Source organism: Equus asinus, chromosome 7, assembly GCF_041296235.1.
Source record: "Equus asinus isolate D_3611 breed Donkey chromosome 7, EquAss-T2T_v2, whole genome shotgun sequence".
Taxonomy (NCBI): Eukaryota; Metazoa; Chordata; class Mammalia; order Perissodactyla; family Equidae; genus Equus; species Equus asinus.
The window spans coordinates 26,529,963-26,544,556 of record NC_091796.1 but is presented as its reverse complement, the minus strand read 5'-3'; the positions used below and the strand labels follow the sequence as shown (position 1 = coordinate 26,544,556).

The following is a 14,594-nucleotide window of genomic DNA, read 5'->3' as shown; positions in this document are numbered from 1 at the left end:
ATGCCGCTGAACCCTACACTTAAAAATGGTTAAGTGTTGGTAAATGTTATGTATTATTTTACCACCAAAAGAAAAGAGAAAGCAAAAGGCCCCGCCTCTCCTAACGCTCTGCATCCCCCCCTTATAAACCTGCCTTCCGGAGTACAAGGGGTTCCATCAGTGAGCCACCCACCGCAAGGCCAAAGGCCCCCTGGAAATGTATGCAAATATTGGTATGCATATGCATTTTTCTGGGAAAAGACTCCTCAGTCTTCACTCATTCTTGGAAGAGTGCAAACCAAGAAACGTGAAGAACTACCATCTTTTTATTTGCAAATAGGAAGAAGTCATTAGCTACCCACCACCTCAGCAACAGAGGTCTCATTCCCACACACTCAAATCCAAGAACCAAAGATCACAGATCCCAGGATGCCAGGACTGCAAGGGACCTGAAGACCAGGTCCAACCACTTATTTTGCAGATGAGAAAATTGAGAGGCCCAGGACACAAAAATGGCTCACCCAAGGCCTGTTGGCCTGTCGGTGGCTCAGGGTCCCCTCCCCCAGCCCAGGAAAGCAGGTCAGCCTCTGGGGACAGAAACCTGGAGGGCACTTTCCTTCCCATTGTAATTCTCTCCAAGCCCCCTCCTGGAACTCGGATCCGGAAAACACTGGGGTGGGGGTGAGGTTTTGAATCTTTGCAGGGCCCCCACTCTGGGCCTCTTCCCCAGGAAATACCCCCAGTGGGGTTTTAATTGTGACCCCACTGAGCTGGAGATGGGGCCCATCTATTTTTAAGAACTGTACTGTGCACCCAGGTCACAGGGAAGAACTCAACTTTTGCTTTTCCCTCTTGGTTACTGATTAATGAGGGGGAGGGGCCAGGCTGGCTAAGAAGCTGCCCTGGGGCTGGCAAGGTCCCCAAGCGCTCTTCACGACACTTCCCTGCTTCAGAAGTTCACTTACTGGGGAAGGAGATACTCCCAAACTTCCTTAGGCAACTGGAAGTAGTGGAAGGTGGGAAAGGTTATGGGGACAATAATTTCACCTCTGGAGTGGCAAATGCAGAAAGGTTGAGACCACTGGCAGCACAGTCATATCTTGGCGTCATGTTTTTGTTCCTGCTGAGCGACCATCCCAAGTTAAAAAGTAAAAAGGCAACACAGAAACGAACAAGCACGAGGGCCGCCAACAGTCAGGGGGGGCCTGTTATCTGAGTGGTCTTCTGTCTGAAAGACAGAAACCCTCAACTGTACAAGATGAAATTGGAGTTGAGATCACTACTTCTCTTTCTGCCCTGGATCAAACCTCAGGCCAAACCAGCATTCTGGACTTTTCTGACCAGTGGGGCTCCACAGAGGAGGAAGGAGATTCATTAAATTAGTGAACTCTGCCAATGGAGCCATCAGTCGGTGTGGGCGAATGGACAGGGGCAGGATGAGCGCGAAAATGAAACACCTTGGGAACGGTGTATTAGATTACTTCGTGCAAAGCCAACCACAGGTGGGCCGGGCCTCAACCACGGGGCTGGGACCTCAGAAACGGGCTTGACCAACAGATTTAAAATGAAATAGCAAGGCACATCTCTAGATGGTCTTCATGAGCTCAAGCCCACAGAAGTCACCAAAGGAAAGTGAAACTCCCGGGCTTTGAAGATGTCCCACCTCTCCTGTGGCTGTCAAGACATTAAATACCATCCTTTTGGATGTCCCCTCAGACCCGGCTCCAGTCCCACGGAAGAGCCAGAGCTTGGCTAGTCACCTCTACTTGGCGCTACGCTCCCAGGTACCACCAGGGTCTGGGTTATAATCATACCTCCTCATGTTACTGCTGTTATCTCACAATCAACAGGTTGGCGGGGGGGGGGACCTCCAACCAGAACCAGGGGAGACCACCTCTGTTTATCCACAAGCTTTGCTCTATCTCAATTCTCAGCGGACTACACAACCAAAGCAGAGGCTCAAGCCGATGACAGAAGAGCCCTCTGCCTACCCTGCGGGCTCAGGTAATCACCCAGGGCCCTCCCCTGCACCTCTACCCCGTCTTACAACAGCTCACCCTAAGGCCTGGCTCTGAGCCCCCGGCCCTGGCTCCTTCTGTCCTGAGATGCTGCCCCCTGCCTGACTCCTGATGGAGCCAACTCCTATTCAAAAGCCATCCACCTCATTGACCCAAGGGCACCTTCAGACAAGCCGCGACATCGGCTGCTCTTCATCCCATCAGGGTGCGAGAACTGCATCCTCCACGCCTCGCCGGCTCGGGAAACCACCCCTCAATGAATGAAGCCCAGGGACATGCTGCTTCTCCCGAGGCTGCCCAGCTTTACACCCAGCAGAGACAGGGAGGCCGGTGTGACTCCACCTGGGAGGGACCCAGGCCTTCCAGGCAGGGGTCAGCCAAAAGGGCCCAGGCCTGTCCTGGGCCCCCCATGGAGGCGGGCAAAGAGCGGCCCCTGTCCTCAGCTACTTCCCAGCTGGCTGAAGCAGAGCCCGGGAAGAGCTTGCGAGCCAGGCGCTGGGCCGGCAACCTCTGCGGGCACGCCACCTGCCCACGGTGTTGTGCCCTGGCGTCCCGCTCTGTTTGGACAAGTTACCCTCACCAAGTGTTCAACGATGCTTTTACACACCCCAGGGCCCTTGTTGTGTTATGAAAACATAACAAAGCACGCTAAGGAGAAAAGCTAGGGGGGAGGGGGCGGTAAGTGGGGAGTAAGCAAGCCACACACGAGTCTTTCTTTCTGGTCTCCATCCTACAGATGGCTCCTGGGCAGCCCGAATTGGGACACTGTCCCATGTCATTAGAACAAAGACATTGTCAAAAGAGGGGACTCAGAAACCCAGAGATGAGTAAATGGAAACAGTGTTTTCATATCCAGGACAATACCACCTTCTTTCCCACATCACTGTGGGGTCGTGGTAAGCCCTCTTTTGGGGGGAAGCTTCTAGGCAACTGGTGGGCCACATTACTCGCTCCCCCAGGACACAGTACAGGCACCAGGCACAGCTATACCGGGGTGGTGTCTCATGCTTGTCTCCTGTGCACTCCTTACCAGCACCAAGAAATAATCTCTGGAGTTAAGGGCAGTCTTCTGGCCAAATGGGGGCTGGTGGCTTGAAAATAAAGGCAGCCCTGAGTTCCGACTGCCAAGTGCCAGACACCTCCGCTAAAAGGCTAAGGGCAGAAGTAAATTCCTACCCACTCCCCACCAAAAAAATATAACAATTTTTTTTATTTTGCAAGTTAAAACCGAGCTAATGACACTGGGTGGGGCTCAGTGTTGAGGACTGAGCAGCCAAACCAAAATTCACTTGCAGCCAAGAGCTGCCTGGCCTCACCATTTGGGGAAGGAAGCTAAAAAGTCATGAAAGATTCTTCAGTAAACCGGGAAATAAGGCTGCAGTTAACATTTCAACTGAAGGTGACCCTTCTGGTAAAATATTTTTTTTAATAATAAAAATAACATAAAGTTCTCAAACAGCCTCTTTCTTAAAGAAAATGGTCTAAAAGTTCTCGTGGGAGTGGAAGGGAAGAAGGGGGGGAAAAACAGGCCTGGCCTCCTCTCTCAGTCACTACCTTTCACGAACAACTTTTTTCTGGAGTTCTTCTCATAAAAGGAATGACGCAATTTCCTGTCTTGTCCCAATATTTCCTGTTCACTTACAAGGTGAAAGTTATCACCCCGTTTTAAACAACTATCCTAAATTCCATAGAAAGTTCCTTTTTCCAACCAGTACCCCATCCCTATCACAAAATCTCCCCATCTTAGAATATAAATGCTATCATTTTCTATACCTTTAAAAAGTTGGCTTAATAAAAAGCCTGGTTCTCTCTAGGGCAGACACTGAATCTACGACCGCAGCTTCTCCAGGAACTGGGCTAGGGGCCCACATCCCCAAGGAGACCTCATAGGGAGAAGCGGAGGGGGCTGGGGCCGGCCAAGCCCCCCAAAGGAGCCAATGGGTTTAGGTGGAGTGGCTGTGACCAAGGGAATGTTGCTTTCTTGGTGTGTTAGCCACTAAATTGAGAACTGTGCCTCAGCAGTTAATAATATCTTCCCGCTGAAAATAGCCCGCAGAGGAAGCCTCTGTGACAGTAGGCACACAGCCAGACTCCGGGCTAGCCATTCAATACTGAGAGAGAAAGATGGTAGGGCCAGTGGTGACCTCCCAGTGGCCGCGCTGTACAGTATCCTTTCACAAGGCTCCCGCAAAGGGAGGGCTCCCGGGCAAGTCACCTGCCTCCTCTGCAGCCCTATAACCCCAGCGAGGATGTCACACAGACCAGGGGTTCTGGCAGCAGGGCGGGAGGAGGCGTCGGGATCACCCAGTGAGGGGTCAGGAGGACCCCACACTTTGGAAGGCAGCCCCTGCATCGGGCTGCTCACGGGTCCCTGGGCTGGCCAGAGAAGCAGGCTGGGCAGGCCAGGGGGAAACAGCATTTGGGGCAGAGAGGGAGCAAGCGCACTCACTTCCCCTGCAGAAAGGTCAGGCTCGGAAAACCAACCACAGGGAACTTTCCTGCCTCTCGTTTGTGCAACCCTTGTGGAAAAGGGAAGGTCGAAAGCTCAACACTGAGATGCGCCTGTTTCCTCAAGTAAAGCGAGTCAGAGAGACAGGCCCATCGATGGGACCCCCACCATCACCACCATAGACCCCAGAGGTGCTTTGAAAACAAGTAAGTGTCCGTCAACAGTGGACCCAGGCACCTAGCAAGTCTGTCCATTTTTAATTCTCTAGAGTCACTGTTCTTTATGGATTACTCAAATACCTTCACGTATTTAAAAACGACGAGAGGTCACTTTTTAAAATCATGGTAAAACACACATAACATAAAATTTACCATTAGTGACATTGAGTGTATTCAGAGCTGTGCAATCATCACCACTACCTAGTTCCGGAATATTTTTATCACCCCAAAAGGAAATCCTGTCTCAGGGGTCACTTTTACAATGTCATTCACAACAGCAAAGCCAACTAGAGGAAGGCGCAGAGTTGAGGCACCCTGTCAAGTTTCTACAGTCAAGCAAAAACCTTATTTGAGAAGAAGAACTCAAATTCTTCACTATGGAAGCATATATAGAATCACAGAAAACCTGCCCGGCAACCAAGAGAAGCCAACAAAGATACTCCCCACAGAAACAAGGACCCCTTTTACCCCTACACCAGGGGTTCCGAACTCAACTCGCTGGCACGCTGCAATTCCTTGGAAAGCTTCAAAAAATACTGCTTGCCGGGACTACGCCGACAGACCGTGACTCAGAAGACCCCAGGGGTTCTAATGTGCAGGCAAGACTGGGGACCACTGCTCTGTGCCTTTTTTGTCCCACCAGGTTAAGACACCTGCTTGGAAGGTGCGGCTCCAGCTTCCAGGCCTAGACTTCAGAAGTGACCAAACAGCAGCTTGTGGTCACAACACTGCAGGAGCACTATTACGGTCACAGCAACAATAAAGACGCAAAGGAAGCCAAACTTCATCTGAATCCTTTGGCATTTCCTCCCTTCTCACTGCCCCACTGGCTCTGAGCTTGCCACAGAGGTCCCACAGGTCCAGAAGTCCACGCAGCTACAGCCAGGCTCTGCTAAGAAAAAGCCCAAGGAGGGCGGGTAGACTGTTAGTGTGCTAGACTGTAGCCAAAAGCTACACCGGAACCTGGCTGTCACCTGGCCCCCCTCCCTCTACGCTGGCCAGCCCTGTTGTGCTTCAGTGACAGGATGCATGAGGCAACAGCCCATCTAGTCTGGCCGGCAGAGCAGCCCAAATTTGCTCCAGAGACTTTAAATGCTGTCACCCTGCATTTAACCCCTGCCTGACTGCCTCATTCTTTCCAGGACAAAAGAGGTTTTATCAGTGAGCCCTTCTCCAGGGATGAGTGCATGACCTCAAGCATTGCAGAAGAGATGACGAACAGCCTGAGCTGCTGTCCATGACTGGTCTTCCCCGGGGAGTGGGTGTGCACCAGGTGAGCTGGCCCTAGGCCCGAGTCATTACGCATGTACACTGGGTCCCTAGAGATCCAAACTGTCACTTCTCACAGCGGTCCGGGGGGTGGGTAGGTAAGGGGACTCGCTCATGGCCACACGTTCTGTTCCATCTGACTCCCCTGCAACGCCCATGCTCTTGGACACTTGAATGAGCTCAATCTACTCCCTGTGGCCCCACAGCATCAGAAGGCTCATGAAACCACAAACGGCTGGTTTCCGGGCAGGGAGGGAGACATCAAAATCGCAGCAACAGGCACGCAGGCCCAGGTTCCCAGTTTGTTATCACCATTCCAAGCCAGACAATAAATAATTGTTCACATGCAGCTGAATAACTTTCCTTAAAAACAAGGTGGAGCGATCTTTCCTAAGCCACTTGGTTTGAGCCCAAGTTGACCATGAACTGAGCCAGGACCGCATTTTCAGATCATATAGGAATTTTTAGAGACTCTCTTCTGAGGCTATCACAGATGCCAGCAGGGATCAGAGGAAGAGAGAACCGTTCCTGGAGCAGATGCAGACCTAGGGACACTTCCATCACCCACACTTGGGAACTAGAAGCTATACATGGATCTTAAGATTAGCAAAGGAGCTGGCCTCCCTTGGTGGGACAGTGTCTGTCCCATAAGCATGACTTGGCACAAGCAGGAGATGGGGTTCCCTCAACATCCCCCAAAAACACATCAGTACTTATGTCTCCATTGCTTACCACCTCCCTCCTTGAAATCCACAGTGACACCTTTTTTGAAGTTTCAAGAACTACAAATGGTTGCCGGCCTCCAATCTCTGCCCTAACTGGGGAGGTCAGGAGGGCTAAGGCCCAGCCAGCTCCAGACATTAATATATAAAGGAGGAGGCTGGAGGATGGGTGAATAATCTAGAACTTGCAAGTGAGATGGTGTTCCTTTCAACTCCCCAAACCAGGCCAGCAGACAAGCTACACGATAGCCCCCTTAGAAACTCCAGATGGACGCTGCAAAGATGACAGCTCCTCACACATGCTTTTAATTACCAGTGATACAGTGAAAGTTCTGGGAGCAAATCCTTTCCATTTCCACCGCCGAGCTGAAGCTAGAAGCTTCCCGTCTACGTCAGACCTCTCCAAGGTGGGTCTTCCTGGGCCAGGACGCATGCCAGCAGCAAGGACCTGTTCTGGAGTTGCATGCCTTTCTAAAGGCACCGTACCCAGAGAGCTTAACTCAGACTGCCAAAGCACAGTTCAGAAACAATCCACAAATGCTCCCTGCCCCCAAAGAGCATATCCTAATGGAGAAGCTGCCCTGATGTCCACCGACCCCACGAGAGAGGGACCCCAGCCTATCCCAGAGCCTGCCTGTAGCATGTGCCTGCTCGTGTGTCTGTGCACGGGATCATCTATCTGTACGTCTGCAGCACACACACACACACACAAAACCATGCACCGAACAATCCATCTGTCTTGGAGAGCCGGCTGTCAGAAATGAAAGTACAATCTCCTGGAACCGAGTCACAGCCTTCTAAAAATGTGCCGTTTTCCCAGACTGAGGAAACTTGCAGGGGTGGGGTATGTTTCACTGCGAGTCCCGAAGGCCCGGGCCTGTCGTCTCACCGGCCAGACCCAAGCTGCAAGGCTGGAATTCCAACCTGCAGCCAGCGGGCCTGCGCCCAGCGCTCCCACCCGCCCACTCCCCTTCCTCGCAGGAAAGGGAAGGGCCAGCCTCGGAGTCACCCCTGCATTTCAGGAGGGGGCATGCCTTTGAGCACACCCCCACCCCCACCTCTGAGGCACCACATTTTCACATTGGGCTGTTTTTTCTTTCCCTTCTTCCCTTGCCAAGAGAATCAAGCCCTGGCTCCCGCTGCCGACCTTCCTCCCACCCTAAACTGAGCCCCATTCATTAAGGCTGCACTCAGCCAGGGCAGGACAGGAAGGAAAACAGCACACAGAGCCTGTGAAAGAGACACTCAGAGAGGATATTTCAAGGGGGAGGAGGGGGTGATGCTTGTGGGCGCTTTCCTGGCTCCCCACCTTGATGCCCACTTGGCCCTGTTTCTCCAAAGCAGTCTCCCACCCCCGGGCCTCTGCTAACCCCTTCTCCTCCCCAGCCCTGCCCCATTCAGCCACCGCAGCCCCCACTGGCCTCATCCTCTGCAAGGCGGGCACACCCAGCCCCCTCCCCCCCCATGGAAAGATCAACTTCTTAGAAAGGAGGAGGTCTGGGCTTCCTCCATCTGCAAAACCCTCTGCCCTGGCCCCGGGCCACTACAATCAGCTTTGGGGGAGCATTCTCACTACAAACAGTGTAGCCCCGGGTTTTCTCTGTGCCCACTGCCTCCCCTCCAGACACCCCCAAACCACTGGCACCAACCCAAAAACCAGTTTCTTCAATTTCCCCCCACGGCACATTATTAATAAACTGCTCCAACTCCAAACGGAAAGAAGAAAGAGCTCAAACTTTGAAGCCTTGGGAATTAGTAAATCAAGAGCTAAAATTCAAAACAAATGCTCTTTCATGTGGAGGCCCCCCCTTTTTTTTCCTTTTTGCAGTTTTGTTAAACCGGGCGATCCCTTCAGAGACAATCGCTCCTGCCTCGCAGCTCCTCATTAATCTAAAGGGTTGCAATTACCCTGGGGGTGGCACGGAGTCGTTAATAAATTGTTTCACCTTCAGTTTCCTTCTAGGACTGGAAAGACTTTGGGGAACCTAAAGCCCACCCATGTCAGAAGGGGCTTCGGGGGGCATGCTGTTCAGCGGGTCACACTGTTTAGCTCTCAGGGCTGGGTAAGGACGCGCTCAGCCCGGTGGCTCAGCCTTGTGGCGTCATTTCCTTCAGCAGAGGAGACAGACAAGATGTTATCAATAGGACAAACCTTCCGAAAAGCCCCCTTTCAAAAGCTACCACTTCCCTTGCTTATTTCATGTGGTTCAGAGGGGCTGGCGCTCCTCCCTGCACATTTAGGATTTAAAAAATAAAACCATCTAACATCCTGAGTGTGTTACTTTGCCCAGACCCTTTCCTCTCCTCGCTCTTCTTTCTTTCAGGAACTCTCTCAGCCTTAGAAAGCAGAAAGGATGCAAGTCCACGCCGTCCACATGTCGCTGCACGTTCTCCCTGTTGCCTGCTTCGGTCCACTCCCATCCTCACGCTGAAAGCCCCCTCCCCTCTCTGCGTCCCTCTTTTTCCTGCTCAGTTCTCATTAGGAGCTTTGAGTAAACAATACTCTCTGTCTCAGATAACAGTCAGAGTATATACTGCACTGAAACAAAAACAAACAAGGTCTCCCTAAAGACATTTTCAGCAAGCTCAATTCCTGGAGAGGAGAGTCTGGGAGGGACCTGGCCAGGACGAACCGAGCCTGAGCCACAGCTGACCAGTGAGTCATTTCACTAAACAGGGCGCACCACAGTACCCCCAAAGACAGTTTCACAGCTTCCATCTGAGCAGCCGTGATCCTACACCCAATGTCCCAAAGGCAAGAAACGACAAATGCCTGGAACTCCGCTGGAATTTCCCTTTTTTTTTTTTCTTTCCAGGTTACTTTCCCTCTTGCTCTAGCTAGTTCCTAGAAAATCCAGTGATGGCATACTGGGGTGGGAAAAACAGGTGGAAACAGGAGGTCTTTAAAAAAAGATGGAAATGCCTCCCACCTACATGGCTAATGAGTTTCTCCAAGTCTAGCACTCTCTTCTCACGTCCCTTGGGGACAATGATGCTCAAGCTAACCAGTGCCTCATCCAATCCCACAGCCCTCCAGCACTGGCATACCAGGCCCTCCCTCCCGCCTTCGGGCCCTGAGGAAAACTTTCCCTGCTGGGGAGAAGCATAGCGCCTACTGCCTGCAGTGTCCCCACCCTGCCACTCCCATCCCCAGATATGCACTACAGAATCTTGCACTAAGCTGGACTGGGAATCAGAACTGGCAGAGAAGCATCAAGAACACCTCCTCTAAACTCCCACCTCCACACCTGGGATCTGTCTTCAACAAGTTCCCAAAAGGTGGATCCACCCCCTTCAAGGCACGTGATGCACTAAGGGCAAGAGTAAAAAAGAGCTTACTCCCATGAACTAATGTCACCAAAGTCACCAAGTGGAAGCCCCTCGAGCAGGGAGCTGCTTAGCAATAACCAGGAAACACAGCACACCGGTCCCCAGGTATGGAGCGGGCCCAGCGTCGTGATATGTAAAGGACTGCAAAACGATAAGCTGAAGGGTTATCAGAGTCACCCCAGAGTCACCACGGATGCACTCAGTTTAACGCACAGAAAACTGAGAATTAATTCCAGGCCAGCTGGGGTGGCAGAGGGCCACCCCCATTCCTCCAGCCTCCAGTCATTTCAAGAAGTCTTGGAATTGCCAGGAAAGTAAGAAAAAGAGACTCACCTGAAAGCCCCCCAGGGGCCAGATAATTCGTTCCCCCTGTTTCAGCGGAGGAAGGCACAGCATCTGGACAGTCTGCTGTAGATTTGAATGGGAGAGAGAAATAAGTAAATACACAAATAAATAAATAAATAAATGAAAACACCAAGATTAATTTTTAAGCACATTCTAAACAGCATTAAAGAGAAACCACACATTCCAAACGGCTGACTCCCAGCCACGATGCTGATTATTAATGGTCTGCTCAGGCTTCACTGCCCATCATAAGACAGACCACAGCACCTTGTCACCCGTCTGGGCTCCGGGCGGCCAGTTAATCATTAGTCAAGTCAGGCTCAATCGCAGACTGGCTGGAATTTCTCTTTTATTGCCAAGTCCCCCATTGAGGAAACCAGGTAGTTCCCAAGGTCAAAGGAGCTTCGGGTTCTGCTCTCTCAGCCCCGGCTGCTGTCTCTCTGCCATTTTTCCCGGAGAAAAATCAAGGGCAAAGCCCCCTTTTGCTTGGAACCAGTGGCCTCTCTGCCACTCCCACAGACCAGAGTCTCGCACTTATCTTTTTAAAGACAGACTTGCCAGTTCTTTAGGACTTTCTCGAGACTGTGTTGGATGGAAAGGACTTTTTCCTTTTTAACTGAGGTAGTATGTAACGAGCACAGCAAAGCATATGCATCTCAAGTACAACTCCATCAATTTTACTCATGGAGACATCCGTGTGAAGTCACCACCAGACCAGGACAGAGAACATTCTCAGCAAGGCTGCCAGCCGGAAGGGAAATGTTCTAGCTCCTTCCAGGCCTAGTCCCAACTCCCCATCTCTGGAAACCTTCCCGGGAACCCCAGTCCTGCAAGGCTCCCCGCCCTCAGTCCCTATAAAATCTTCTGGCACCCAGCACATGGAGTTTCCTTCTGCTGTCTTTAGTCATCTTTTACCTTCAGATCCTGTCTGCCCTAACTACACCATAGGCTTCTCTTCAACATCTTTGTCACCCTCAGGTGCTCAGCACCGTGACCTAAATGTTAAGGAGAATAATGGCAAATCCAGCTGAGAAATAGACTGGATAACCTCCCTCTAAGCAATAAGACAAAAATAAAGACCATGAACCACAACTAATTAATCCCACAAAACAAAAATACACAAGACCCTGTAAGTTCATCAGGCACCACTGCCAATGCCAAACTTACTGGAATCCACAGAGAAAGGCCGGTTCAGGAGCCGAGCTTCCCAGCTCCCCAGCAAACACACCAGGCTGGACGGTGCAAATTCCAGTCCCCCCACCCCAGGCCACTGGCAGGATGCCCCTGGGGTGTGCATTACCAGGTTCCCACTGGAACCACTTGGCCACGCTGGCAAATAGGAAGCCAAGTGAGAGGAGCCCAGAGACAGGCAGCCCAGGGGAGCTGTCAGCAGCCCAGTAGCTGTCTCCAATCCCTGAAAAAGGGAGCTGGGGGTGCTGAGCCTGGCCTACACATAGCCCCAAACCACCTCTGGGTTTCTGCTGCCTGCCCCCCTCAATTCTGAGATCCTCTCTCTGATCCCTCTCCAGCATTCTCTCTCAGGCTGGAAGAACAACTTTTCAAGAATTCTCCTAAACAGGGGAAGAGGGAGCAGAGGAGTGGCAGCAGCGGGCAGGGGAGAGAGAAAAGACTGTGTGTGTAATCTCATTTTATCAGGGTAAAGAATAATTCCTAACAGGAATATACAATTTTACAGGATACACTTAATCAAATGGAAAACAATAGGGAAGGCAGGAAATGGAGCTGCTTGTTCAATGATGTATACGCTGAACTTTCTAAACTACTTTGATGGTCTCCCCATGTTCTAGAGATAGACTTCTACCTACCCCCCCCAACGGAAGACACCCCCACATTAAACACGAGGACTTCTCCACTGCCACTCCCCGCTCCCAGCTCTGGCTGGCTGAATGCCAGAGGCAAGGTATGTTTCAAAGGAAGAGCCCAGCATCTCCTGGCAGACCTGGGACCACATTGAGGGTGTCAGCCCATCTCAGATCAAAGGTAAGCCAGTTCCACACTGGCAACCACAAGTGTTTTTATGAACCGGTGCTCTGCCCTCTTGCAGGGCCTTTGATCTCAGGAGGGACTTACAAACATTAATTAGGTCTCCCCACCACCCCTGTGAAGCAGCAAAGAATACCTGTTCGACACGCACCCAGGGAAACTGAGGTGTCACTGACTAGCCCAAGGGGCCACCCAGTGAGCTGGGCTATACCCAAGAGTTCAGGGCCTATCCCACAGCTCTCCCTCCTCAGGCAGGCCAGAGTCCCAGCAGTCTTTCCTGCAGGTAGTCAGGCTGAGTCTTCAGCATCCAGACTGGCCTCAAGCAACTGCCAGGCTCGTAAAGGTCCAAGAAGCCACATCTCCATCCCTCACCCACAAAAAAGCTCCGCCAAGACAGCTCTCCCAAGTCAGGGTCTCAGCTTCTGCCTGTGTTGCCTGCTCCCCCGAGCCCAGGCTGGCACACACTCAGCTCCAGGCCATTCCTGGCTCTCATCCACCGCTAAACATTACCAAGCACCCAGTAAGCGCTGGGTTCTGTGGGAGAAAGACTCACTCCCCTCTCCCAGCAGAGAGGGAGGCCCTGGAGACACAAGCCAGGGGAGCAGCCAAGGAATGAGCTGTTGAGAAGGGTACAAGGTGAGGGAGCTGGGGATCCCACTTCTCTCACCAAGAGAATGGTTCCTGGAGAGCCAGCACCTTCTTGTCGACTTAGTTCTGAGCATCCTAAGCACTGTCCAGGACAGAAGAGCACCCCCAACCCGCCCCGCCCATCACTATACCCCAAGTGTCCTAGCTCTGCCCCAATTCACAGCCTGGTTACAGGACAATCCTCTGCATTGGAACCATCCCATTTTTAGGCAGGCACATCCTTAGGCCTGTAGAATGAATGAATGAACCAATAAATGAGCAAATGAATGAATCATATAATCTAACTCTTCGATCATCTGGATTTAAACAGAGGCCTGGAAAAATTAAGCGCAGCCTGAGTTAAGAGGTAAAGGCAGGGCTAGGTGCCAGACTTTTCAACCAGGCTTTGGAGGCTCCATCTGCCTATGGCACTGGTCACCTGGGTCCCCAGCCTAAGCAAGTACAGTGCACCCAGCAACATCCCTCCAACCTTTCAGACCATCAGATACAGTGGACACAGGGAGCAGAGCCCAGAGAGAAATCCCCCACAGCATCCCCATTATACACCCCATAAACTGAGATCTAATTTTAAACAGCGTGTTCTTATTCCTTGTGCAATGGAGGAGGGGGGTGGCCCTTCCTGACTTCTGATAGCCCCAAGTCACAGCCACCCTGCCCCAGGGTTCAGCCATATCTAACACACTCCTTTGCAGAAGATCATGCTGCCTTGGGCCCACCTAGCACCCAAGTCTGCAAGGTCAGGCCCTCCCAAACGCTGCAGTGGAATGGCTTGAACCCTAGCAAAACGGAGCTCTGGGCTTTCAGCCCTTGAGTTCCTCCAAAGGCTGCCGAGCCCAGCCCCTTGCCACCGCCACTTTCCAAGCTGGAGACTTCACAGACGGGATTCCTTTAGTCGTGTAACTGGCTCAGATTTTAACAGTTGTCCACTGTAAAACCTTATGCCTGGTTCTCACCTAGTAACCCAAGACCACAAATTCAACCTAGGGCTTAGAAACTTAAGAATGTAAGCGGCTGATCTAAATTCCCCAGCCAGATACTCTCCTCCCAAGTACAAGGTGAGGATAAAAACCCGAGGCAGCATCCCATCTGCATGTCTGACCTCAACACCCCTGGCCACAGCAGCCAGCAAAACCAGCCTCAGACCTGTCCAGGGCCCCTCCACTCCCAGACCTGGCTGCCCTCCAACGGGCCAGGACAGTTCCTTCCACGGGGGCTTCGGCTGTTGCCACCTCATGTCCTTAGACCATGGCGCCTTTATTCATTCCTTTTTTTGTTTTGTTTTAAACAAAAACGTTTTGGGTGAGTAACCAGCTGTTTGAGTTTCCGATTGGCAGGTTAATCACTTCCTATTGGCTGATCTGGAGAACTTTTCTCCCCCTTGGAAATGGCACATTCCTGTCTTTGTGGCTTCTCTGTTTACACACATTTTGCTACCTAATGTCAACACTTGCTAATGAATAAATATATCACTCCACTCACTGAAAATGAGGTCCTGGCCTGGCAGAGTGACCGCTTAAATCCCGCGAACAGATTTATCCTAGTATCTCTGCAGGAAACCCAAGAGAAGGTGGCCCTTCTTTTCTGGGGTTTTAGGAAGTTTCTGGGAACATTT

The 14,594-nt window shown here is 51.6% G+C and overlaps 1 protein-coding gene across 3 annotated transcripts in view; it reads right to left on the bottom strand.

Annotated features, from left to right (window-relative positions):
• The window catches only part of SMAD7 (SMAD family member 7), a 29,470-nt gene that overhangs the window by 11,033 nt on the left and 3,843 nt on the right, over positions 1-14,594 (bottom strand). For 2 of the 3 annotated variants that reach the window (XM_014841282.3, XM_044774708.2), the window contains exon 3: positions 10,319-10,393. In XM_014841282.3, coding sequence (XP_014696768.1) covers positions 10,319-10,393 — 75 coding nt within the window. The remainder of the gene's footprint in view (positions 1-10,318; positions 10,394-14,594) is intronic. The other variant, XM_044774707.2, reaches the window with a different exon arrangement.